Source organism: Trematomus bernacchii, unplaced genomic scaffold (assembly GCF_902827165.1).
Source record: "Trematomus bernacchii unplaced genomic scaffold, fTreBer1.1, whole genome shotgun sequence".
Taxonomy (NCBI): Eukaryota; Metazoa; Chordata; class Actinopteri; order Perciformes; family Nototheniidae; genus Trematomus; species Trematomus bernacchii.
The window spans coordinates 967,226-995,024 of record NW_022987671.1 but is presented as its reverse complement, the minus strand read 5'-3'; the positions used below and the strand labels follow the sequence as shown (position 1 = coordinate 995,024).

The 27,799-nt window shown below is 42.1% G+C and overlaps 3 protein-coding genes across 3 annotated transcripts in view; 1 reads left to right on the top strand and 2 right to left on the bottom strand.

Moving 5' to 3' along the window:
• LOC117487470 (GTPase IMAP family member 9-like) overlaps positions 1–27,799 on the bottom strand; it is a 406,332-nt gene that overhangs the window by 202,997 nt on the left and 175,536 nt on the right. The window lies entirely within an intron of this gene.
• On the top strand, positions 4,599–15,194 carry LOC117487446 (E3 ubiquitin-protein ligase MARCHF11-like). Its single transcript, XM_034136069.1, is given in 6 exon segments — positions 4,599–5,018; positions 5,020–5,034; positions 5,036–5,183; positions 10,935–11,090; positions 13,758–13,950; positions 14,216–15,194. Coding segments are annotated over 6 exon segments (1,005 nt in total). The 5' UTR covers positions 4,599–4,842; the 3' UTR covers positions 14,533–15,194.
• The window catches only part of myo10 (myosin X), a 43,606-nt gene continuing 35,610 nt past the window's right edge, over positions 19,804–27,799 (bottom strand). The window contains exons 28-37 of the mRNA XM_034136049.1: positions 27,041–27,232; positions 26,366–26,523; positions 25,676–25,805; positions 24,853–25,144; positions 24,278–24,485; positions 23,314–23,450; positions 22,922–23,042; positions 21,851–22,351; positions 21,204–21,395; positions 19,804–20,419 (exon numbers count right to left, since the gene is read on the bottom strand). Of these exons, the coding sequence (XP_033991940.1) occupies positions 20,309–20,419; positions 21,204–21,395; positions 21,851–22,351; positions 22,922–23,042; positions 23,314–23,450; positions 24,278–24,485; positions 24,853–25,144; positions 25,676–25,805; positions 26,366–26,523; positions 27,041–27,232 (2,042 nt within the window). The 3' untranslated portion in view covers positions 19,804–20,308. The remainder of the gene's footprint in view (positions 20,420–21,203; positions 21,396–21,850; positions 22,352–22,921; positions 23,043–23,313; positions 23,451–24,277; positions 24,486–24,852; positions 25,145–25,675; positions 25,806–26,365; positions 26,524–27,040; positions 27,233–27,799) is intronic.

Genomic DNA, 27,799 nt, shown 5'->3' with positions numbered 1-27,799 from the left:
CATGGGAAGATGAGCAGGATGCTGAGACACCAAAACCTCCCTTTAACTCTCCCTCCCTCTCTCTGTGTGGTGCTCCACTTTCTCTCTGTCTCTCTCTCTCCCTCTCTCCCTCTCTCTCTCTCTCTCTCCCTCTCTCTCTCTGTGTGTGGTGCTCCACTTTCTCTCTCTCTCCCTCTCCCTCTCTCTCTCCCTCTCTCTCTCCCTCTCTCTCTCTGTGTGTGGTGCTCCACTTTCTCTCTCTCCCTCTCTCTCTCTCTCCCTCTCTCTATCTGTGTGTGGTGCTCCACTTTCTCTCTCTCCCTCTCCCTCTCTCTCTGTGTGGTGCTCCACTTTCTCTCTCGAAGGCTCTCCACTTCCTCTGACAGAGTGTTTGTGGTGCGATGCGTTCAGGGTTTATGGCTCTCTGCCCGTACAGTATGAGTTCACAGTAAAACAGAGAGAGGGGGGGGGTTCTGCAGACAGGAGGACGGCGAGGAGGAGAATCATCGATCCGGATGAGAGGCATTCATTCTGCTGAAGTCATGGCAGGAGGTGACTCTTCAACTCGAGGGATGTGTGTTTCTGAAGGCGGGTGCTGACTATTTTGGACACAATATGATTTTATTTGCCCACTTCCTCGTGAGATTCTGCAGATAAATGGCTCATTTTTCACAATATTTTTTTAGCAGACCACCACATCTCTGTCTGAATATTAGTGTGCCATAAGGCTACCAGTATGCACATATTAGTGTGCTAGGTTGGAAATATTTCAACAGTTCTTTAATAACAATTTGCCTCATTTTGATATTTAAATTTTTTTTTTCTGACAACTTTTAATGCAAATATAAAAACCTTAAAGTGAACCAACTAAGTTTTATAGTGATATCTATTCCTTAACATGTACTCTTTTCTTCATTAATAAAAGGCAGATATTTTGCTTATCAGACAAACCTAATTAAACATAGATTTGATGCATGTCCTGTCTAAAATTCACATTTAATTTCACATTAATAAACGTTTTGTTTCTAAAACCAAGCCCAGCTATAGCAGACCTGAAATCTGAGAGGGATATCAAAATAAATGCACTAATAAGTAACATATTTTGATTTGGAGTTTTTTGCAGTACAGTGAGTATATTTTTGCTGTACAATGAGTATATTCGCTGTACAGTGAGTATATTTTGCAGTACAGTGAGTATTTTGGGCTGTATAGTGAGTATATTTTGCAGTATAGTGAGTATATTTTGCAGTACAGTGAGTATATTTTGCAGTACAGTGAGTATATTTTGCAAACACTAAGTACACTGAGTATTCTTTGCAGTACATTGAATATATATTGCTGTATAGTGAGTACTTTTTGTATTATTATTATTATTTGTATTAAGACAGAAGGTAAAGAGTGAATTCAGAGACTCCCCCCCCCCCCCCCCGAGGAGCTGGTTATTGATCGGCCTCGTAGGTAGTGATTGGACGAGAGTGGATCGTTTCCTCGCTGCATTAGAGTCCATTACTGCCCGCACCCCGGAAACACAGAGGCATCCTCAAAGAGAGAAACATTCTTCTTGGAAAAGCTCCGACAAAATGATTCAGAGTTTACCATCAGAGACGAGAAGGAAATCATTCACACTCTTATTTATCACTTTTTAAAGCCATTTTTCACTCATTTTGAATCCATCCCCATTTAGCTTCCATAGGCAGAACGTAAACGCTGTATTGTAATGAAGTTAAGAGTTCAATTTAAAACATCCGGTACTTGCAACATAATCAAAGCAATCATTTATGTAGTAGGCTATGTGTTACGTTCCCTCCTGGACTAGGGGAACCAAAGGGAAGTTACAAAATATAAAATAACCAGGAGAGAGAAAAAAGGAGAGGAAACTGATGAAACCACAAGATGGTCTTTTAATGAATTAAAGTAAAGAGGGCTCACCAGCCAATTCGCAAACTTACGACAAACCAAAACAACTTTCTCATAAAAGGGAGACAATCGGGGGGAGAGGGAGAGAGACACACACACACACACACACACACACACACACACACACACACACACACACACACACACACACACACACACCCTCACACAAGCACCCACTACGGCATGTAACACTATGTATAAAATTAAGCTATTGTTGTTAACAAATATACATAAGTAAACTAAGAAATGTCCGCAAAGCTGCTTCAAACTTGATTTTATTGGGTTATAAAGCAGTTCTCAAACAGTTTTGCAATAATGTAAATGTTTAAATATGTTTTCAGTGAAGGAGCCAACCCAGTACACATGTTATTTGTGAAAAATAAAGTGAGAGAAACTTCCTCTGTAGGGAACACAGGGACTTTAGCCTCTGCAGACCATTTACATGCACTAAAAACTACACAGTCTCACAAGAAAACGTGTAATAGCTACGTTGGTCCACCGGGCAAAACGTAGTATATTCACAAATAACCCTCTCAAGACGTGACATGAGCCGCTTTCACACCAAGTACTTTGCCGTACTTAGTTCCCAGTACTTAGTCCCAGTACTTAGTCCCAGTACCTAGTCCCAGTACTTAGTCCCAGTACTTAGTCCCAGTACTTAGTCCCAGTACTTAGTCCCAGTACTTAGTCCCAGTACTTAGTTCCCAGTACTTAGTCCAGCCGAACTCTTTAGTCCCGGAACTGTCCTAGTAAATCGCGTTCACACCTGAATAAGTCCCTGAGGGAGGATTACGCAAATGAAGCCGCTGACGTCACTTCTTCTTCTTCTGCTTCGGGTTTACTGGCAGGCCGCAAACAACTTCACGGCGTGGCAGTAAATCGCCACCCGAAGTCCCGGGTAAATCGCCAGAAGCGCCGACACCTCCTCATCACTCCACCGCTCCCTAGTCTCTCTCCGTTGGTAAGCTGGACTAATGCTAATGCTAATAATGCTAATGCCAGCAAATAAAATGGCGGCTTCACAAAACCTTTTGGGAGTTTTACGGGGCGTGGTTTGCAATTCGCCCAGCCAATCAGAAATTATAACCTTTTCCTCCCCAGGAAAGTACCTGCTCTCTAGCAGGGACTATCTGGGGGTGAAAAGGTTCTCATGAACTAAGTTCTAGTTCCGGATTCTTTTGGTGTGAATGCAAAATCCCAGGAACTATCGGAACTATTCCTGGGAAAAGTACTCCGGTGTGAAAGCGCCTATGGATACAATATTTTGTAAAAAGCATGGAGCTCAAATAATCTTCGTAATATCTCTCAAACTATGGATCCTATACATCCACTGGACGTATATTCTAAAAGTACAATCTAAACTTCTCGCTAGAAATGTAATCAAAAAGCATTTTAACGCCAAACTATCCTACAATTTAGGATTTTCCACTCAAAATAAATCGGGTGTCCGCCATGTTTTTCTTTCTCAGTGGGAAAGTTTGTGATCACGTGACACGGACACCGGTCATTAGAAATGAATAGGAAACTATATTTTATCCATGTCACGTCTTGAGAGGGTTATTTGTGAACTACGTTTTGCCCCGTGGACCAACGTCGCTATTACACGTTTTTTTGTGAGACTGTGTTGACTAAAACCTACATAACTACAGGAGAGGGAAAACAACAGCAAACATAGGGCCTCTTTAAAGAAAGTGATCATCAGGGAAGTTTCCTGCTGATATCTGCTGGTAGAAAAAGGTTAAAGCCACCGCCCTGCATAACGATGGCATTTGAAGCCCAGCAGGTGACCCTTTTTTTGGGTGTGTGTAAATCTGCTCCTCCTCTCTTACAGCTGTGCAGAAATCACCTCCTCCATCACAATGAGGGATAATAATGCGAGATAATGGTCTCCTCCCCAGGGGGAAAGGGGTGTTTTCTGCAGGAGAAAGACGGCTTTTTTGATTTGAAACAAGAGAATTATGATGCTGTACAAACTTAAGCAGTATCAAATTGATAAACAAAAATATAATTGACTTACAAATTATATATAAATAAATGATCTACCTAATTTACATTTATTTAATCCCTTACAGCGGAGGATGACTGCTCATCATCAGAGGCATTCAATTCAATTCAATTCAATTCAAAGGTTTTATTGTCATATGCTCAAAGCTACAGTGAAGAAATGGCAATGAAATTATTCTGACCTGAGCTCCTCCAACAAGGCAACATGTATAATAAAATGCAAAAATACAAAATGAAAAGTATAGTGCAAGAAGTCCATACATGTCAATAAAATATGATAGAACAGAATATGAAATGAAATAATGCAAATTAAGACTAAATTAAATACGGTTTATTGCGGTGATAACTATTTATATAAATGAGTAGGCTATATTGTAGATGATCCATTTAAACCCCTTTAGGAGGACCCCAGATTGCTGCCTCGGTAAAAGAGGCAGCAAAGCCTTGGTGCATACAAATAAAACAACAATTTAAAAAACACAGATAGCGAACTATTATAGAGTGTTCTTAAAATAGTTCGCTATCTGTGTTTTTCATTTTCATTTTACTTTGATGTATGCACCACGACACCAAGTCAAATTCCTCGTTCGTGTGAAGCTACCTGGAGATAAACCTGACTCCGATTCTGATTCGGTAAAAGGGGAGGAGGATGAAGAGGAGGAGGGAGAGGAAGAGGGAATCCTGCTGCGATGCACGGAGGCTGTGAGGAGACGCTCCCCGGGTCTCCGGAGCTCACGAGGCGGGTCCAAAATCCGCAGAACCGCCGGGGGGATCCGGGTTTCCATCTGTACTTCCAGGAAAACACAGCATAGCTCCGGCTGCAGGAGAGAGGCTCGGTTCGGTGTCCACATCCCGGCGTCATCTCACAGAAGCATCGGCGGTGGTGCTGGATCCTCTGGCGGGTTGCATCTATGCTATATATTCTCCACTTTTCATTTTATCATGAGCACAGAGGAGGGAGAGGCGTGTGGAGGGGAGGAGGTGAAGGGGGGCGAAACCCTCCCTCACAGCCACACCTGGGGGGAAGGAGAGCCTCACGGTGGCGGGGAAAGACGCCTGAACCCCGGGGAAGAGAAGGAGGAAGAGCCGGGTGAGGAAGAGGAGGCCCGGAGCTGCAGGGGATGCATGTGACGGGGGGGCATTTCTCCCGTGAGGAAGAGGAGGAGGAAGTGGGGGTTTTGAGGGGGAGATCGTGCAAGGAGCAGACGATGCATTCAAACAGCAGCAGTGAGACCTGCATCCCGACCCCCAGCTGCAGGATCTGCTTCCAGGGAGCCGAGCAGGTACAATCTGCTGTTTCTGTCACATGCAAAGTACTGGTGGTGTGAAGGTGGAGAGTAACTAAGTAGATGTACTCAAGTGCACTGTGGAGGTACTTCTACTCGAGTATTTGTACTTCCTGCTACTCTTAACTTCACATTTTTTGCTTTGAACTCCACTACTGGACATTTATCTGACAGATTAAGTTTGGAGATTGTATTTAGAATACAAAATATAATCAACAAGTAGTTTATCATGTCAAGATACACTTTAAAGATTACATTCAATACACAGTGAAACAAACATCAATAAGTAATTCATCATGTTTTTTAAATAGATTAACTCTCAGTTAGAATAAGGGGGTGATTTCATCCAGTTAGGGTTAGGGGATGGAAACATGGATGGGTTCATACATTTTAATACGTTTCAAAACAGAATCCTGACTAAACTTCCACACATGTCTGTGTCTTGCTGCTCTGATTTTAGTTATAGTCAAAAACATTGAACATTTTAGCTATTTCTAACTAAAAAATGTTCTTTAGTTTTGTATAAATGAGGTCTATTGACACTAAATGCCATAAAGAACCGAATAAAGAACAGCTCGCAGTGATACTTAGACATGTATTTGGCTTTAGAGGTGTGACACACATTTGGCAAAAGCTGCATAGTTGTGTGGATAAACTTTATTGATCCTTGGTGGAAGTCACAAGCTACCTGTCTATATATATATGTATTTAGTAAGAACAACTCTACTACGACTAGCTGCAACATTAAGTGATAAACACATCAATGCATCAATACTTATAATCCAATAACTCAACATGTGTATTACTTACTGCTAACCTACTTTACTAACCTGTTAACCTGTAGCAGAGTCATTCTAAACATTGAATTCACTACTTTAGCTAAAGATTTGGTGAAAGTTGGCTTTAATTGAATGAAGGTGCTGCATGGTGATTGGCTGCTGCTGCAACTCACCTGCTTTCACAACTCGCTGGAAACGTTTCTGATTGGATGGATAATAATAGAAAAAGAGCCAAAGTAAATGTGAAGATGTAAACCTGTAATGTTATTAAGAGTTACAACATAAAGTGTAGAGAAGGACCTTGGACTGACTTCAGCGCCGTGGAGAGAGCATACTTCTACAGGTGGAAAGTAATCAGTACAGCAGTTCAGAGTTTAAGTACAAGTACATGCTGTTATACTGTTAACTGTTTGTACCTTTAATCTACTTTTGCACAACTCACTTATCCTCTGTGTATATATATATATAACATACGTACAATTAGGGCTGCACGATTTGTGGAAATAATCTAATTGCGATCTTTCTGACAGATATTGCGATTGCGATTTGCGATATTTATTTTTAACCGACCCAACGGAAGTTTATTGTAAAATGCGGCCATATCTCCGGCTAGGAAGGTCGCATCAACGTGCTCCCGTCTCTAGCGCCCCCGCAGCCCGAGCTACGAGTGAAAGAACTAAACTTACATGAAACTTCCGTTGGGTTGCTTTAAAGTCAAGCTTCAGTTTAAGATCCACCCTGTAATAGAAACATGTGATGGAGCCTTACTAACCTGACTCAGACGGTTTCACCAAACCATCAGGAAAGCTCCATTGGAAGCCATTTGGAAAAGTATTTCAAAAATACTTGGCAGGTGATTGGATCAATCTGTCTATCACCTACTATCATGGGCCACTTCTGATTGGTTAACAATGACTGGTACATGTGGAGCACAGCACTTCTGATTGGTGTGGATGAATGACACACAAGAAGAACAACATTTTTTTTTTACAATTATAATTTATATTTATTTAAAGGCCGTTGACTTTAGGGAAGGCTGTGGCTCAGTGGGTTAGTGTGCTGATCTTCGAATCAGAGGATAGCAGGTTCAAGTCCCACTGCTGTCAGCATGTCGTTGTGTCCCTGAGACACTTCACCCCAAATTGCTCCACAGTACTGAATGTGTGTTAGTCGCTTTGGATAAAAGCGTCTAACAAGTGACATGTCATGTGATGTAATGTTGACTGATTGAATTAAAAACACACAAGAAGTTAAAGCAAGAAGCTTCAGTAAGAATGCTATAGCAATTATTAAAATAAAATGTATATATTTATATAAACACACATACAATGAAATAAAACTAAATTAAATGAACTTAAATCAAAACAAGTTTTTTAAAATAATATATTGGACGTGGAGTAAAATAAAAAATTAAAATATTTCTATAAACACAAGACATTCAATTAAAATGTTCAATAAGATAACATATATTTAAACAAAAGAGGTTAAATAAGAGTTCGCAATAAAAATATATAATTAAAAATATATATTTATATTAACATAAGGAGTTAAAATGTAATATCTAATACAAATAAAATAAAACAGGAAAAAAACTATACAAAATGTAAGACTGTGCAATAAAAAGACTGAATTAAATACAATTATATATATATATACACAGTAGATATGCCCATACACTACAGTTCTCCAATGGATTCACAATGAGAGGTGGAGGAAATCCCTGAATCACGGTCTCAGTGAATCATCAGTCTGTGAGTCCTCCTGCAGACGGTGGACAGACAAACGGTCACTCCGTCTCTGAAACCTGAAACTCTGCAGGGTGCTTTTCTGTCTCGTGACAGCATGAGGGACGGCTCGTCCTGCAGGAAGGAGAGCAGGCAGTAAACGCTAAGTGAATATCCTGTCCTCTGAACGTGGGCTACAGCCTATTAGCACACTTAATCTAATCTCTGCGTCCGGGGCCAGACTAATATCTGGATTTTAGAGTTCCCTTCTTACGCAATTACCTGCACATTGGTGACTTGCAACATTCTCTTGCGCTGTTTCATATTGTTGTATGTCTATTCATGTTGCATTATTGAAGGAGCCTGGGACTTAAGATTGTCATTGCCATATCTACTCTGTAGCATACGACGATAAAGCCTTTTAATCTTAAATCTTGAAGGCCGAGCTCCACCTGTTATCAGGGAGAATGTAAATATTCATTTATGAGCAGAGAAAGATGTTATCTAAGTCCAGTAAATCAGCATGTGAAGTCATGTGACCGTGCTGTAGTTCCTTTATAGCCCAACATTAGCCTCTTTTAGCTTAGCGGTGGTGACGTGAAGTCATGTGACCGTGCTGTAATTCCTTTATAGCCCAACATTAGCCTCCTTTAGCTTAGCGGTGGTGATGTGAAGTCATGTGACCCTGCTGTAGTTCCTTTATAGCCCAACATTAGCCACCTTTAGCTTAGCGGTGGTGACGTGAAGTCATGTGACCCTGCTGTAGTTTCTTTATAGCCCAACATTAGCCACCTTTAGCTTAGCGGTGGTGACGTGAAGTCATGTGACCGTGCTGTAGTTCCTTTATAGCCCAACATTAGCCACCTTTAGCTTAGCTGTGGTGACGTGAAGTCATGTGACCGTGCTGTAGTTCCTTTATAGCCCAACATTAGCCACCTTTAGCTTAGCGGTGGTGACGTGAAGTCATGTGACCGTGCTGTAGTTCCTTTATAGCCCAACATTAGCCACCTTTAGCTTAGCGGTGGTGACGTGAAGTCATGTGACCGTGCTGTAGTTCCTTTATAGCCCAACATTAGCCACCTTTAGCTTAGCAGTGGTGATGTGAAGTCATGTGACCGTGCTGTAGTTCCTTTATAGCCCAACCTTAGCCGCCTTTAGCTTAGCGGTGGTGATGTGAAGTCATGTGACCGTGCTGTAGTTCCTTTATAGCCCAACATTAGCCACCTTTAGCTTAGCTGTGGTGACGTGAAGTCATGTGACCGTGCTGTAGTTCCTTTATAGCCCAACATTAGCCACCTTTAGCTTAGCTGTGGTGACGTGAAGTCATGTGACCCTGCTGTAGTTTCTTTATAGCCCAACATTAGCCGCCTTTAGCTTAGCGGTGGTGACGTGAAGTCATGTGACCGTGCTGTAGTTCCTTTATAGCCCAACATTAGCCACCTTTAGCTTAGCTGTGGTGACGTGAAGTCATGTGACCGTGCTGTAGTTCCTTTATAGCCCAACATTAGCCACCTTTAGCTTAGCGGTGGTGACGTGAAGTCATGTGACCGTGCTGTAGTTCCTTTATAGCCCAACATTAGCCACCTTTAGCTTAGCGGTGGTGACGTGAAGTCATGTGACCGTGCTGTAGTTCCTTTATAGCCCAACATTAGCCACCTTTAGCTTAGCAGTGGTGATGTGAAGTCATGTGACTGTGCTGTAGTTCCTTTATAGCCCAACCTTAGCCGCCTTTAGCTTAGCGGTGGTGATGTGAAGTCATGTGACCGTGCTGTAGTTCCTTTATAGCCCAACATTAGCCACCTTTAGCTTAGCGGTGGTGATGTGAAGTCATGTGACCGTGCTGTAGTTTCTTTATAGCCCAACATTAGCCACCTTTAGCTTAGCTGTGGTGATGTGAAGTCATGTGACCGTGCTGTAGTTTTTTTTATAGCCCAACATTAGCCACCTTTAGCTTAGCGGTGGTGACGTGAAGTCATGTGACCGTGCTGTAATTCCTTTATAGCCCAACATTAGCTTGTTACTTCAGAAATCATAAAGTGTTATTATGTGAAGATTATCCTGCTGAACAAAACGTCTATGAATCATAAACATTGAGATTATTTTGTGAAATAATCATATGGCTCCTTTTTGTGGCGGGAACCAGGGAGATGTTGCCTTCAGGGTCCACTTTGTTGGCCTCTACAATCCCCAAAAAGTTGTATGGTTCATCAAATGTCCCCTCAGATATCCAGAAGCATTGAAATCCTCCTTCTCTTCTCTTTAAACCTCACAGCTTCAGTGGAGAGCCGCCCTAACTCAGTTAATTCAAGTGAAAGCCTCTGAGGTGCTCTTAAACCCACAAGGTTAATATGACATGGTGAAAAACGATCTGCCTGACCGCTGACCTTAATACACTTTTAATACTCCGCTCACTGCCCGGCAGTAATGGCCGCCTGAGGAATGCCTCCAGGAAGAAAGCATAGATATGGTTTTTCATGATTTATGTCGCGCTGCATCTGGACGTGTTGTAGCTGCAGAGAAATGATCATTGATCTGAGCGATGCTGGTGAACAAGGCGTGGATTTTATTTGATGAATGAGCCGCTGGGAGGGAATGCCAAACTGAGGCATGAAGGCAAGGATCCCTGGATGAGGAGAAAGTTGTGACACGTAGACCTTAAGAATTGGATTTAAGATTAATATTAAGAAGATGGTTCCACTATCGACCCAACAGCAGATTGTTTCCGTCTGTTTCTCTTAAGATTTTGTCACATCTACTCCAGCGTGTTTAAGACAAAGAGCATTTACAAAAATAAGAATAAGGCGCCTGAAATGCAGACCTTTTGAGACTAAACTTGTTTGTTATTCATTTATCAATAAAGGTTTTTTTAAATCACAATCAGGGTTCGTTGAATGCTTTTCAGATTGCCAATTAAAAAACATGCAGTTGAAGCTTTGTTCAATTTCCTAATCAGTTGTTAATATGTGTTTGTGACATACATATGTTATCCTTCCTGTTGTCCTCCCATCTAATGTGACCCTTTCCAAATGTCTTTAATGTCAGAATAAGTTAATCTTTTATTTAATTGCCACAGAAATGAAGATTTACAAAAAAATCTACGTGTGTTTTATCCAAATTCAGTCAAATTCCCAGGTCAAATTTCACCCACATTTCACGGGAAGAAAACACAAAGGTTAACGATTAAAGAAATTCTCTCTCCATCATTACGTGTTAATATCTGACCTCTGACCTCTGACCTGCTGCAGGGCGCCCTGCTGAACCCGTGCCGCTGCGACGGCTCGGTGCGCTACACCCACCAGACCTGCCTCCTGAAGTGGATCAGCGAGCGCGGCTGCTGGACCTGTGAACTCTGCTGCTACCGCTTCAGCGTCATCGCCATCAACACCAAGAACCCCTGGCAGGTAAAAGCACTGAGGGAGGGGAGTGGGGAATTATTAATAATTGTACTTTATTTGATGTACAATTATGATGAATGAGCATGTAATAAAACATTTATATAAATAAGTACAAATATGCACTTTAACATGTAACAGGTTGGTTGATAATGGACGTTTAAATAATGAATTAGGAATCATTGCCATTATATGATCTCTGGGTTTTTTTTACGACTTTTTTTTACAGCCGTTTGAGGTTACCGTTTTCTCCCACCGAGCATCCTCTCTGAATTATTATAGAGGCATTAACAGATGATTGTTTTTACAGTGCATTGATTTATGCTCAGAAATATTCACAGTGGAGGAAAACCGGCACGGTACAAAACGGACACAAAATATACCCTCCTGCATCTGTCAGAGTACTTCTTGCTAAATGATTCATCTAAATTACAAACACATCCACATGTAGAGGTGTATTTAACACAACATTGACTCAACTAAATTAGTAGTAAAGATGCAGTTAAGAATACATTTTCTATAAAAGCATCTATCTATTAGTTATGATGGTTGTTTTCTTGATGAAGACGTGGTGTTTCCTCTTCAGTTTGGATTCCTTCAGTCCTTGTTTCCTCCCAAGGCTGAACAGACAGAGCCTCCTGCAGCTCAACATGTCAGGATGGTTTCATTATCTGAGGAACATTCAGGCCTTTTCATATCTGTTCGCTCCAGATGGGACTTGAGTCACTGGCAGAATGAACAAACACCCTCAGCCTAAAAGTATTTTTCTCGGAAATAATCTCTGTGCAGTTTCACAATCCACAATGTTCTGATTCTGAGTTTTAAAGAGTCCTCTCCTGCTGATGTCCAGGTGTATATCAGTATGTAGTGTCTCTACTTTAAAGAGTCCTCTCCTGCTGATGTTCAGGTGTATATCAGTATGTAGTGTCTCTACTTTAAAGAGTCCTCTCCTGCTGATGTCCAGGTGTATATCAGTATGTAGTGTCTCTACTTTAAAGAGTCCTCTCCTGCTGATGTTCAGGTGTATATCAGTATGTAGTGTCTCTACTTTAAAGAGTCATCTCCTGCTGATGTTCAGGTGTATATCAGTATGTAGTGTCTCTACTTTAAAGAGTCCTCTCCTGCTGATGTCCAGGTGTATATCAGTATGGAGTGTCTCTACTTTAAAGAGTCCTCTCCTGCTGATGTTCAGGTGTATATCAGTATGTAGTGTCTCTACTTTAAAGAGTCCTCTCCTGCTGATGTTCAGGTGTATATCAGTATGTAGTGTCTCTACTTTAAAGAGTCCTCTCCTGCTGATGTTCAGGTGTGTATCAGTATGTAGTGTCTCTACTTTAAAGAGTCCTCTCCTGCTGATGATCAGGTGTGTATCAGTATGTAGTGTCTCTACTTTAAAGAGTCCTCTCCTGCTGATGTTCAGGTGTATATCAGTATGTAGTGTCTCTACTTTAAAGAGTCCTCTCCTGCTGATGTTCAGGTGTATATCAGTATGTAGTGTCTCTACTTTAAAGAGTCCTCTCCTGCTGATGTTCAGGTGTATATCAGTATGTAGTGTCTCTACTTTAAAGAGTCCTCTCCTGCTGATGCTCAGGTGTATATCAGTATGTGGTGTCTCTACTTTAAAGAGTCCTCTCCTGCTGATGTTCAGGTGTATATCAGTATGTAGTGTCTCTACTTTAAAGAGTCCTCTCCTGCTGATGTTCAGGTGTATATCAGTATGTAGTGTCTCTACTTTAAAGAGTCCTCTCCTGCTGATGTTCAGGTGTATATCAGTATGTAGTGTCTCTACTTTAAAGAGTCCTCTCCTGCTGATGTTCAGGTGTATATCAGTATGTAGTGTCTCTACTTTAAAGAGTCCTCTCCTGCTGATGTTCAGGTGTATATCAGTATGTAGTGTCTCTACTTTAAAGAGTCCTCTCCTGCTGATGTTCAGGTGTATATCAGTATGTAGTGTCTCTACTTTAAAGAGTCCTCTCCTGCTGATGTTCAGGTGTATATCAGTATGTAGTGTCTCTACTTTAAAGAGTCCTCTCCTGCTGATGTTCAGGTGTATATCAGTATGTTGTGTCTCTACTTTAAAGAGTCCTCTCCTGCTGATGTTCAGGTGTATATCAGTATGTAGTGTCTCTACTTTAAAGAGTCCTCTCCTGCTGATGTTCTGGTGTATATCAGTATGTAGTGTCTCTACTTTAAAGAGTCCTCTCCTGCTGATGTTCAGGTGTAGATCAGTATGTAGTGTCTCTACTTTAAAGAGTCCTCTCCTGCTGATGTTCAGGTGTATATCAGTATGTAGTGTCTCTACTTTAAAGAGTCCTCTCCTGCTGATGTTCAGGTGTATATCAGTATGTAGTGTCTCTACTTTAAAGAGTCCTCTCCTGCTGATGTTCAGGTGTATATCAGTATGTAGTGTCTCTACTTTAAAGAGTCCTCTCCTGCTGATGTTCAGGTGTATATCAGTATGTAGTGTCTCTACTTTAAAGAGTCCTCTCCTGCTGATGTTCAGGTGTATATCAGTATGTAGTGTCTCTACTTTAAAGAGTCCTCTCCTGCTGATGTTCAGGTGTATATCAGTATGTAGTGTCTCTACTTTAAAGAGTCCTCTCCTGCTGATGTTCAGGTGTATATCAGTATGTAGTGTCTCTCACAGTGATATGGTTCTCTCTCTCTCTCTCTCAGTGGCAGTCCATCACCATCACGCTGGTGGAGAAGGTGCAGATCATCGCGGTGTTTCTGGGCTCTCTCTTCCTGGTGGCCAGCATCTCCTGGCTGCTGTGGTCGGCTCTCAGCCCGCAGGCCGTGTGGCAGCGCCGCGACGTGCTCTTCCAGATCTGCTACGGCATGTACAGCTTCATGGACCTGGTCTGCGTAGGTGAGTCTGAAACCAGTCTGCAAACCATTCTGTGTCATGACTAGGCAAACGAGCATGAACCCAAAAGCATGACTCGACACACAAAGTACAAAAGAAAGTCTTTACTGAAAAAAGGGCACTATTTGTACAACAGAAAATCGCTCCGTAGAGGTAACAGGTAAATAACAAAAAACACTCTAGCACTAGTTTCAAAAATGCAAAAGGGTAAAGTATAATCCAAAACTTGGCTGTTTTCATAACAGGTGACCTTTAATGTTTGTCCCAGGTTTGATCGTCCATGAGGGGGCGGCGGTGTACAGCGTGTTCTTGCGCTGGCGGGCCGTCAACCTGCACTGGGACGTCCAGAGCTACAACAAAGCCAAGGACCTGGAGGAGACGAGCACCGGCCAATCGGCACTCTCCCCCAGGACGCTGTGGTTACCATTGACTACCTTTGCACCCGATGGCCCTTTACGCCCCGGCACCCAGCTGGAGGTCCAGCCATGGAGCTGCCTCTGTTTGGGGCCCTTTTGCCACCCCCGAAACCCCCTGAGGCGGGACAGGGACTCGGGGCAGGAGGTCATCCGGGTGACGTCGGTGTGACACCAGGCGGGATTTATGCTCCTGATGGTTTTCACTGGGGGGCAACTGGGCAGTTTCATCATCTTTCTCATCATGGATTTACTACATTTTTTCGCAGATCAACCAGATGTCTTGAAAAATGTGAAACGGTCCCCAAACGATAGGATGTTACCGCTGTTTGTCCCCAAGATAAGACTAAAGCCAAGTATATATTTATATAGTCTTAAAGTTACAACTGGCCCTTTGAGTGCAACCATAATGCTGATGTGGCCCGGCGATGAAATGGAGTTTGACCCCCCTGCTCTAGACCATCGTGCAGAGATTGTAAGATTAACAACGTGTGACCATTTTCATTATCATACAACTCATCAGGGTTTAAGACGGCACGATTGGCTGAAGGAGAGTTCATCAAAGCACTATAACCCTTACATTTGGCTAAAATGACCATAAATGATTGGGTAAGGCTGATTTGAGGAATCTTTTTAACGCTTTTGCATCGTTTGGCACCAGGTCAGATACGTAAGAGCTTTAAGAAAGTGTTACTGGGACAATAATTTTGAAGAAGTATTAAAGGAAGTTGCCACATGAATACGGCATTAAAGGTGGGGTAGGTCATTTTGGAGAAACCGGCTCGAGATCGCTAGAATTTGAAAATACACAGCCGGAGAAAATCTGCCACTTCCTTACAGAGCCCCTCCTCCAACACACACAAACGCGCACATGACCAATGAGGGCACGAGATAAGTTTGTGCACAGATGGAAGGCTGACAGGCAGGTAGGCCATCCAGTTATTTTAGCCGGGCCGGCTCAGATGATTGGTCGTGCTTTTTACAGTACTACAGCTTCCACAGATGACATTTTTTATGGATCTCTTGTCAAAGCACTTCAGATATTTATTGCTATCGGGATGTGAAGAACATTCCATGGAATATAACAACAAGTGTATCTCGAGCCGGTTTCTCAAACTTACCTACCCCACCTTTAAATTGAGATGTTCTGCAAAATCTTAGTTTTTAAAGCACTGTAGTCTCCTATAGTCCCATTAAAAAAGAAGGTTCTTTGAAAGCTACCCGTTATAACAGTAAGCATTTAAACATAATCATCTTCAATTCAGATCAACCAGATGTCTTGAAAAATGTGAAACGGCCCCTAAATGATGGGATGTCTCCGCTGTTTGTCCCCAAGATTATACTAAAGCCAAGTTCTGATCAATTATAATCTGATTAACAATGAAAAGTATTTCATGATGAAACATGTCCGTAGCCGACATGTCTTATAGTTGTTGTTACTTTTGCTGTTTTTAGAGTTTGAAAAGCTTTGACTTCTTCCAAAACTGCCGGATTCTTGCTGTGTTTTCGGATAATCCTGTTTCGCATTTTGTACGAATAAATCCTACCTTTTTGAGAAACCAGAAGGAAGCAGAATTCAGCGACTAAGACGGATGGCATATGAGCACAAAACAAACAATGCAGGCATCACATCTGGACTCTTTTGAATGTCATTGGAACTCAATCTCAGATTATTTGTGCCAGCATGGATACAGATGTTGAAAATGGTGGATTTGACCCTTTCTTATGCCTTTCTGTTGAGCTTCCAGGAGCCCTGTGTTGTTTGGGAGGGTGTTTTTTGTTGTTGTTGGGGTCTCTGTTCTCGACTCTGGGTCATTTGGGTCGTTAGATTGTTTTGTGCCTTCGGAGGCTTGGTGACGTCTCAATGCGCAGCACAGAAATGACTTGAATGTGACTTTTGCTGTCGGCTGTATTTCTATTTCATTTGAATGTAACATGGATGTAATGTATAAAGAATATTTATATAAATGGAGAGCTCTGTTGGTTATTTACCTGATTTCAGGAAGACACTTTTTTCACACCAAGTCCCAAGGGACAAAATAGGAAATGTTTGCGATGTTGGACAGCAGGAGCTTTGTCTCCCTGTGGGGCTTTTATCTTGAGTAAACAAACTGCAGCTTCTGATGTGATGACATCATCAGTGACAAAATCATCAGCCATGACGTCATGTGGAATGTGATGACATCATCTTTGACATCACAGAGCCTCTCCCGAAAGTATGCAAGTAGACCATACACACGTCATAAGTTACAATGTTTATTTTTTGTCTTTTCTTTTTCAGGAAGGAAGAACGGGACGCCACATGAATGCAGCAGAAGTGCTCCAATCTTGTAATGTAACGTACACACACACACACACACACACACACACACACACACACACACACACACACACACACACACACACACACACACACACACACACACACACACACACACACACACACACACACACACACACACACACACACACACACACACACACACACACACACACACGTTTCCTGTCGTTGCTTAGCGTCTGCGTCGGACCACTCTCGCATGCATCTGCGAGCAGCCAGGGACTTCCTCTGAGGTCTCTTGCGTCTGCGCACGGGGCGAGCGGCATTTTTGACGATGCCAAGCAAACGCAGACAAGCCGCTCGCCCCGTGCGCAGACGCAGGAGACCTCAAAAGAAGTCCCCGATGTGATGTCACCGATGATGTAACCGCATTCTGCATGACATCACCGATGATCTCATCGCACTCAGCATCAGTGATGTCGAAGAGCCTTTCTTCACTGGTGATCACATGACATCATGCAGAATGTGATGACATCATCAGACACCTCTGGTACTCAAATGAACTCTAACCAATGAATTACCCAGTATTCAAAACTACCGATTGAGACTGTCAAAGTATATCAAATAAAGTAAATAATGTCAATACCACTTCAGACCAAATATGTAATCATTTATTGTTAGAATCATCCTTTCAATACATAATACAGCTAATACAGATAGAAAAATGAAATACCAGTAATGTGTCAAAGATCAGTTGCATGGTTGCGTAGAGAAAAATACAACGAGATTTTTATCTTAAGAAAATCAGGTGATCATCAGGAGAAAAAAACAAGGCAAAGACTTACAGTATAAAATGTACAGCCACGTGATTATATAATATTTATATAACATTGCACAATATAGCAAAAAAAAGAAGAGAAACCACACATTGGAAAACAAATGAAGTGTACAGAATATACAACAAGGCACTGTGGAAGAAACCTGCACACGCGTCTTTGGATGGATCTGCCGCCCGCGGAGCTCCAGTGAAATGTTGTAGGAATGTCACGCTGCAAACAATCCCACTGAGCAAGTCTTTAAACTAAAATCTGATCAATTACATCGATAATTCAGACATTATTACTAATAATTGTTCAATAATTGCAGTCTGAGTCACTTGAAGGGGCATTGCGTACTGTTTCAAGGCCTTTAAATTGTGCTACATCGGGAGGGTTTGATGAAAATGACAATTTCGGACTTTTAGTCATTTTGTGGATTTTTGCATTCAATTATGTTCGATAGAAAGAATCGTCAATGCAGTATAATGCATTCTTCTCTAAGGTTAGCACTGTTTTGCAAGTGAAATAACCAAACTTTACAAAGAACAGAAAGAACAAGCCCTAAATATTGATCTTTGGAAGTGATGGATAGGGATAAGGGCAACATGTGGAAAATGTTTTTGAGCTTTGAATTCATGCAAAAAGATAAATAAAGTCAGAATTTGGAGTTTAAAATCTGAGTTTTGAGATTAAAAGGAACACAATTGTTATTTCAAATCTCAGAAACAAATCTAATTTCAGAAATTAAAATCACGAATCCTTTTCATACTCTGAATTCCTCACTTAAATTCAGGAAATCTGTATTTTCGAGATCAATATCTGATTTGGTTTCTCCCTTTGCAATTCTTTTGTCAAAAAGCCCTACTCTTTTTTTAGCCTCAAAATCCGAAATTCAAATTCTTAAAAAAAGGTCGAATTGCGAGATAAAAGTCTGAATAATTTTTTCTCTTCGCAATTCTTTGAATACATTTAGAATTTTGAGATCTAAATAATAATTGATCTGAGAATTCTTAGTTTGAATTGAATTCAGAAAAAAAAAGGGTTCAAATTGAAAAGTCAAGATTTTAAAGTAGAAATTCAGTTTTTCTTTTTCTAAATTCTAAATATGATTTTTCCCCATATGGTAGGATATTAAATATTTGTTCCCCCTTTTCCCGCACCTGATCTTCATCACTTTAAATTTGAGTGCTGTTTTCTGGACTGGGAGACAGACGATAAGACTGGGCTTACACGTCAGAAATTAACAGATGTAAAAATAACTCAGAGTTTACGTTGAACGACCTGCACAGACGGACACATTCTGCAGTGTCAAAGTACATTTGTAGTTAAAGGGAACCTTCCAGATTCTGGTTACACAGGAACAAGAGTGGCATCAGTTTGATTTCAGTTCGTCCTGCTTCAGTTTGAACAGGCACTTGTGTGTGTGACCTTCAAAAAAAATCATCAACAAATCAACACAATCAATCACAAAGTAGAAATGCTTCAGCCGAGTACAGTCGCATATTATTTACAGTTCTTTTTTTAAGAAGGTCAGGTCCCAGAGTTTATCAAAGCAGAGGAAAAGGCTTTAACTATGTTCTCTTTTCTCCATCTTAACTGCTTTCTTTTAATTACATTCAGACATGTAGACGCACCTCCTTTAAAAGTCACATTCACACACACACACACACACACACACACACACACACACACACACACACACACACACACACACACACACACACACACACACACACACACACACACACACACACACACACACACACACAGTAACACAAAGCACCATCCTGCAACAACAGTCCTTGCAGTGACGCAGCACATTAGCATCAGGAGAAATGAGCGTCCTTTTTTCCAAAACAAGACACATCCACACATCTAGAGTAAATCACGAGAGGATGATACGGTTGTGTGAAACCCTCAGATGGTTTTCTTTGGTCTGACAAAAGTGGAATTTGTTTTACTATCTTATTCAGCTACTGCAGAATCCCAGGAAAAGTTTTGATAGGTTATTCCCGTCATGTACTTTTTACAATTGCCTTATTTTTTGGTATCGCTCTTGAACCCAATGTTGCGTTATCTTAGACCCAGAACTTTAGATAACGAGCCGAGTGTTTGAGTCCTTAGTAGCTTCAGGAATCAAATTAATTACTGTAATAAATGCTACTTATCTTAGAAATAAGGATATTGTGGTCAGATTGTCAATATTTACCACCAATAATAACGTTCCAGTCTAATGTTGGGCTATAAAGGAACTACAGCACGGTCACATGACTTCACTTGACCACTGCTAAGCTAAAGGTGGCTAATGTTGGGCTATAGAGGAACTACAGCACGGTCACATGACTTCACTTCACCACCGCTAAGCTAAAGGAGGCTAATGTTCGGCGTGATGACGTTTAGTCGTCTCATTTAGACACCGCCATTTTAAAATCCACCAGTGACGTATTTTATGTCGTAGAACAAAAATCTCTTCAGCTTAACCACAGACCCTATTTCAGGATAACAACCAAAAACACATTCAGAAAACCATTGACTTCCAGGTGAGGGCACAGGAAGTGGTAAAATGCTAACTCATTCCCTGGTTTTAGGACTCATTCCTGGTTACACGACTCAACTTAACTTGTTTGTCAGCATTACGAAGGTTTAAAAAAGAAGTTAGCAACCAAAGAAAACCAGCTTGAAATGGTTGCTAACTCTGTTTAAGGCTCTGATCTCTCAGGTGTGGATGTGTAACGTTTTGGAATGAAACCAGACAAAATCATAACTTTAGCTAATTATCGTTAAGAGCATTGTGGTTTGTCTCCAGCATTCAGAGTCAGTCTTGAGATTTCAAAGATGGTGGTCGGAGTTCACCAGGCGCTGCACTGGCTGCCGTGGCTGCTGACCGACTGACAGTTGCTGTAGCGCTTCTTCACGATCATGCTGATGTAGGCCTTCATCAACTTGGCAATGTCCATGACCTGCAGGTGAGAGAGACAAGGATTTAAGGTTGGTGTTTCTGTTTGCTTCACCTGCATGCATTCAAAGATTCAAAGGCTTTTTTGTCATATGCACAGTAGCTACAGTGTGGGCAGGCTCCTCCAACAATGCAACATAAATATATATAAGATATAAAACCATAGAAAATAGTGCAAGATTATGATTTGCCAAGGCAAGTTGGTGCAATCATCTGCTGTTCAATTGAGCTATGACATGTACATATGAGCTGTTGGCTAATTGTAAAGGGATTGGACTCTGCTAATGTTATTTAACAATCTTAAAAACTGTTCTTAAAGGTGGGGTAGGTAAGTTTGAGAAACCGGCTCGAGATACACTTAAGCAATAGCTCACGACAGGCCGTGGTATATGGCCATTATATCACAGTTAAGGGGCGTGGTTCGGCCCGGCTAAAATAACTGGATGGCCTACCTGCCTGTCAGCCTTCCATCTGTGCACAAACTTATCTCGTGCCCTCATTGGTCATGTGCGCATTCGTGTGTGTTGGAGGAGGGGCTCTGTAAGGAAGTGGAAGATTTTCTCCGGTTGTGTATTTTCAAATTCTAGCGATCTCGAGCCGGTTTCTCAAACTTACCTACCCTACCTTTAATGTATATTGACATCAGTTCCTTTGGCAAGGAAAGTTGGTGAACTAATGTTCCGTTCTTTTGAGCTTTGACAAGTGATTTGACAAAGCTAATTCTATCCTTCAAAACATGCCTATAATATATCTCTACATGAAGAAACCAATGACTGGTTGTTACGAACCATTTGCGTGTCGAACACCAGCTCTCGGCCCTCCACAGTGATCTTGTAGGCGCTGGCCAGCGGAGCTCCGAAAGAGAGGATCTGTTCGTACGGGAAAACCTCCAGAGGCCACGGCTCTCCTCTCTTATACACAGAGATCGCCTCCCGACTCACGCCCAGCCACAGCTCCGAGGGGAACGACCCGTCACGGCACTACAAAGAGTAAACATATTCATATTACACTAAGGAATATATTTCATTAAGGGATTTGAATGTCAAGTAAAAAGTTGACATTTTGAAACTGCAATACTGGAAATAAAACCACACATGTATTAAAAACTGAGAGATTTGTTTTTCTAATCACAAGAGAAATACTGGCTGCAATACTGTGCCTTACTTTAGTAACAATATCAATACTTTCTTTACACTTTTGAACGCATTTCTTTGAGCAATGTTCAATAGTAAAACTCCTATTTGATGTTAAACAAAATATAAGATAAAATGCATCCATGTTTGTGTAAAAAAAAGTTGCTTTACTAGAACCTTAGCAATAAAACTGCTCCGAGTGGAACCACTCATCACAACACTACAAATATTAAACATATTAATATTACACTAAGAACTATATTTCAACAAGGGATCCAAAAAACAAACGCTGGTAGACTCACCTCCACGTTGAACAGCGTGGATCCGTATCCCTGCCACTCCTTGGCCACCGCCATGTATTTGACCATGGCCTGTCCCTGGTTCATGCCCTGCAGCTTCCTCCACTTGTCCATCACGCAGGTCTTCACGGCCGCCGCCTCCTCCCTCATCCACGCCTCCAGGCTGTTCTCCTCCTCCAGTTTCTGCCGACTCAGCGATCCGCTCCGGAAGCTCCTCCTCAGCGTTCCCTCCAGGAAGCTCGAGCGTTTCCTCTCCGACGTTCCCGAGCGTTCGGATAAAGAGCCGCCGCTGCCGCCGCCGCTGCTGATGGAGCTCGGAGCGAACGTTTTGGCCGAGTTTTGCACACGGGCCCGCAACCGAGACATGGGGAACACCAGGGACATTTCGGGGATTTTGACCTGGGGGTTGTGATCCCCCTGGAGGTACTGAAGCCTGAGGGCCGCCAGGAACTGAAGGGTCTCCTCGGGGCCCGGATACCGACCCCGGATCACAGCCTCATGAGCCTGGAGACAAGGAAATGGGAGATGAAGATGTCAGAACATTTTGGAACTGCGATACATGAAATAAAACCACTCTCATTTATGTGTTCTGTTCTTATGTTTGTTTCTTTCGGGACTCTCTGTGTTTTGTTTTTATGTTAACCTTAATTTCCGTCTCAATAAAATACCTCCGTCAGTCAGAAAGCGCGACAAATTCATGTTTTAACAACTGCTCCTCTCATGTTACACCTAAAACAAACACAGGTTAACGTGTTTCCTTCCCATCATGCTCTCCTGCTCTGATGCATTCAATGGCTTGTGTTTCTACTTGAGATGTGTGTGATGTGTGTGATGTGTTCTCATGTTTTTTTGATCAGATCAAAATAAATATATTTTTTAAATACTTGACAATATAGACCCACTTCTGTCCAAAATAATATCATACTCCTGCTGAACAACCACTTTTGGGGTTTAAAGTGTTCTCCATTATTCAAAAGGTATTCCTACTGACTACGGATTAGATATCGAGCTTCAGTCTGATGGCTCCGAACAATAGCAACAGGGTTTGGTTTTTTGTTTTAAATAGCTTCTTACCTGTTCAAACATGAAGGCGAACTCCACGCTGTCTTTGGGAACATTCTCCGTGTCCAGGAAGCAGTAAAGCTTGAAGTAAAACTTCCAGCCGGTGTTGCTCTCGTCCGGACTCGCTGAAAGTCTGGAAACAAGAGAGAGTTCATAAAGACCAGAAGACAAAAGATCAACTCATTCACAAAGTAGTGCTTGGACCCTTTTCCTCAATTTATATTTAGGACATGCTTGGGGTCAGAGACTCTGATTCATGGAGTTTCTCAAACCTACAGTCAGATTTTGAGGTGGAGCAGCTCTCACCCTAAAGCGGTGGACAAACACTTGTACCATGAAGTATTACAATACTGTAGGACACTCACAATCACAGATGTATAACACAAATGTACAAAGAAGCGTACTTTTCAAACTTGGCGAGCACGTCGGCCACCACCATGCGGCTCTCGATGGCTTTCTCCGTGGAGTCATTGTGTTCGAACAGAGCGAACATGTTCCTGCTGTCCTCCATCGCCAGGCCTCGGATCAGCTTCTCCACCACCTGACACACACAGGTGAACACAAACACGATTTATTAGACACTCACACTGGAATCATACTATTTAAATAGCTTGAGGACTTGATATGACACATCTACCAATCAGAAAAAGGGGGTATGTAAACTAAAGTATGAGTGGTTCAGGGTCATGGATAACCTAGACATGTACAAATAAAAAATCTTCCAGTTTTCAAATGGGATTGATAGCTGGTATTGTGATGTTTTTGTTGTCTGTCGTTCCTTTATAGCCCAACATTAGCCGCCTTTAGCTTAGCGGTGGTGACGTGAAGTCATGTGACCGTGCTGTAGTTCCTTTATAGCCCAACATTAGCCGCCTTTAGCTTAGCGGTGGTGACGTGAAGTCATGTGACCGTGCTGTAGTTCCTTTATAGCCCAACATTAGCCGCCTTTAGCTTAGCGGTGGTGACGTGAAGTCATGTGACCGTGCTGTAGTTCCTTTATAGCCCAACATTAGCCTCCTTTAGCTTAGCGGTGGAGACGTGAAGTCATGTGACCGTGCTGTAGTTCCTTTATAGCCCAACATTAGCCTCCTTTAGCTTAGCGGTGGTGACGTGAAGTCATGTGACCGTGCTGTAGTTCCTTTATAGCCCAACATTAGCCTCCTTTAGCTTAGCGGTGGAGACGTGAAGTCATGTGACTGTGCTGTAGTTCCTTTATAGCCCAGTGTTAGCTTTTTACTTCAGAAATCATAAAGTGCTGTTAATATGTGGAGATTATCAAAACGTTTCAGTATCATAAACGTTTGTTTGAAACAGAGATTATTTTATATTATTCTGCGGGTTCTGAAAAGTATTAATGTTTGAACATACCTCTCCAGCGGTGGTGTGTGAGTTGATGGTGATCTTGCAGGATCCTCCTCCATGGCAGTGGACCGTGGTGCTCATGTCCTGCCGGGCCACGATGGCTCGGATCTCCTCCTGCGACGGGACGTTCTCCCGACCGCGAGTCTTCCTCAGGGAGTCCAGGGCGAAGGCGGCGTAACGATCCATCTCCGATCCGGGGAGGAGCTCTCGAGACCTGCAGGGAGGGAGATTTGGATCGTGAGAGACTACACCAACATTACGAAAAAAAGTATTATTCATTTACACAAAAACAAGATGAATTGCTGTTATGGCAATTATGGTATTAAAGCTTAATACAGTGTAATCCTAATGAAATGTAACTTTTAAATGTAACGTCTGTCTCACACAGAGCACTCAGGAGGAGTCGTCATGCTTGCAAGCATTAAAAGAAAATATCTTAAAAGACTTTATATCGATATTGTCTTTCTTTGCATATTTGCCTAACTCATCATTTTCTCTAGACAGCAGCTGATTTGAAGTTGCTACGAAATGTCCCTAAAGCATTCTCTGTCCACACAATCTGTCTCCCTGCATGCCGTTACCTCTTGAGGTGGAACTTGAGGTATCTCAGGACGCTCCTGGAGGGCAGGAAGGTGCAGGACATGCAGGCGAGGATCTTCCAGCTGCAGATGTTCCCGGGGCTGCCGGGCTCGGGGGGGCGGGTGGTCTGTTTCATCAGCTGGCAGTACAGCTCGTCCCTCAGAGGCTTCAGATCCTGGCCCGTCTGCAGCAGACCCTGGATCAGCGGCACCGGGTCCGACACGCCCTCCAGGTGCTGCAGGGAGCCGAACACCTTCAGAGCCTCCTCCTGCAGGGTGGTGTAGCTCCTCAGAGCTGAGGGGGGGGGGGGGGGGAGGTGGCAAAAGTACACACATCCTTTACTCAAGTAGAAGTACAGATACTCGTGTTTAAAAATACTCTGGTGAGAGTAGAAGTACTGACTAAACTTCTTTACTCAAGTAAAAGTAAAGAGGGCTTTGAAATGTACTTCAGTAAAAAGTACCCATAACTAGCAGCTGTTTTAAAGAGTACCTGACCTCCCTTTATATTAATAGAACAATAATGTCATTGTTAGCTAATGAATGTTTCCATGCTGAACAACGGCAACATGACAACGTTTTCATTGGTCCCTCTTCTTTAGAGAAGACCAGGAAATGATGGATACACGGATCGTGTTCAAATCAATAGGCACGCAATGACTCTAAATAATAATGATCACGCCACCAGACACACATTCAAACTAAAGGAACCAGCCTGTTTGGAACATGTCCACCCTGATTGAACAGCAGCTTCACTCTATAACGTATATTTGCAGATATATCTCAGTCGACTGTCCCTGTTTTTTAAATGATTTCTGAGTCTCACCTGAGTGGTGAATGTGAATGTCTCCGTAGGGCAGCGGCAGCAGGGGCGTGTGCAGAGGGTGGAGGCTGAAGCGCAGGATGGGGTTCCTCTTGTAGACCTGATCCACCACCTCAGAGTTCAGACAGTTCTCCTGCAGAGGGAGAGCAGGGAGGACATGATGAGTTTCTGAAGCAAAACTAGAGAGGATGCAGTTGGAACGAGGACTTTGAGACGTATATGAAGCAGGTGTGTTTGAGTTAGTGGGATGTGAATATAGTCAATTTACACAACTTTCTTATAATCTTTCTGTGTATAGTTAACATGGAGCATAAGTTTTCTCTAAGTCCTAACCAGCGTTGTTAAAAAAAACAAGAAATTATACTAAAAAAACGAGATAATCTTTACGAAAAGCTACATTTAAACCATATTGCATGATAAACAATCCTTTCTCAACAAGAAAAAGGAAACTTAACTATGAAAAGATACTACTAATAACCCCAGTTATTTAGTGACCTGGTGCATTTGTCCAAGTTTGTCAAATATTTGATCATTTACTGGCAGGATTTGTGAGTTGAAATATAGTAGCAAGGTAAAGAAAGCTTTGTGAGTGGTCTAAAGCTGTCTACAAAGTTATAAATAATCAATGATCCTTCTCTGCAATAATGAATCTGTAGCTCCCTAATATAGCTTGTGAATGCTAACAGTTCCCACCTTGATGTCCAGGATGAGCTGCTGCGTGGGCGTGTCGATCGGGGCTTTTGTGTCGATGACGTTCTGGATGGAGTTGGCCCAGCGCGTGGCCTCGTTCAGAAGCTTGGAGTACAGACGGTACGAGTGTTTACGGCCGTACACGATCACACTCCAGTAGCCTGAGAGGAGGAAGAACACCAGGAACAGACAAGGAACGAGTGAAGTTAATAAAAACATCAAATAATTAGAATCATTTCTGACGTTTCTGATGTTTGAAGGAAGGTTCAAAAGGGATTGAAGCACTGGCCCGCGACTTTATTTCATGTGGCCCCGCAAGAGCGTGCTAAGAATATAATAGGTTTATTATACGGTTACATGCCACTTTACAGAAGCACGTTGCCCATAAACTACATGTCCCACAATGCATCTCGTTTTGTGACCCTAGACTTCTGCTCTCAGACATGAATTATGAAGTTATTACCCTATTCGATAATAATCCAATGCAGAGGAAATAATGTAATATAATACATTATTTTATATATATTACAACCGGTCCTTTGAGTGCAACCTTAATGCTGATGTGGCCCGCGGTGAAATCTAGTTTGACACCCCTGACTTAGAGTAACGCCTTTGATTAGAGTAACGAAAATTCTGGTCCAAAAGTCAGATTCAAGTCGTGTTATTGTCGTTTCTTACCGGTCTCTTTGAAGAGCTTGTCGTCGGGCGGCACCACGGAGCACAGGCTGTTCAGAACCAGCGTTCCCAGCTTCAGGGCGTTGCGCTCCGAGCTCTTGTAGTAGTCCAGGGAGTTGTGTGTGAGCAGGAACCAGCGCTTCTTCAGCTTCAGAGACGCTCTGCTGCTGTTCCTCATCTCTTTGTGCAGCCAGCCTGCAGAGAATCAAGGAGTCAGGTGTTTGGACTTAAACTGATATATTCCTGCACTTTAATCTGCATATTGAAGTATGAATGCTTGTTGTTTGCATGTTGTCTTCTCCTGAATGTTGTACGTCTCTTGTTGGTTTTTGTATTTTGGATGGCACCTTAAAAAAAAGAGCTGCTCTACTCATCTCATTGTACCCGTATCATGACTAAAGGATTCTATTCTATTCTATTGTGATGCTACTTGTCTCTCCATTTTCAAAACACGTCTCTTCACACTGGCATATCCACCCTGAACACATCACTCGTCCTCTGTTTTCCTGTTTTTATTGATTGATTATATTACTTTTGTTTGTGTTTTCTGTTTTGTGTACCTTTTATGACGACCTTCAGAGCCTTTAAAGGTGCCTTTTAAAATAAAATGTATTATTATTATTATTATTGTGGCAGTAGCAATTACACTTCCAGTATGAAAGCATGTCATTGTCGGTTCATCTGTAAATTGATTATACTAAATGCAGGTTGTTGTGCTAAAACCTGCAAATTGAATGGGATTTATTGTAAATGTATTTCCTC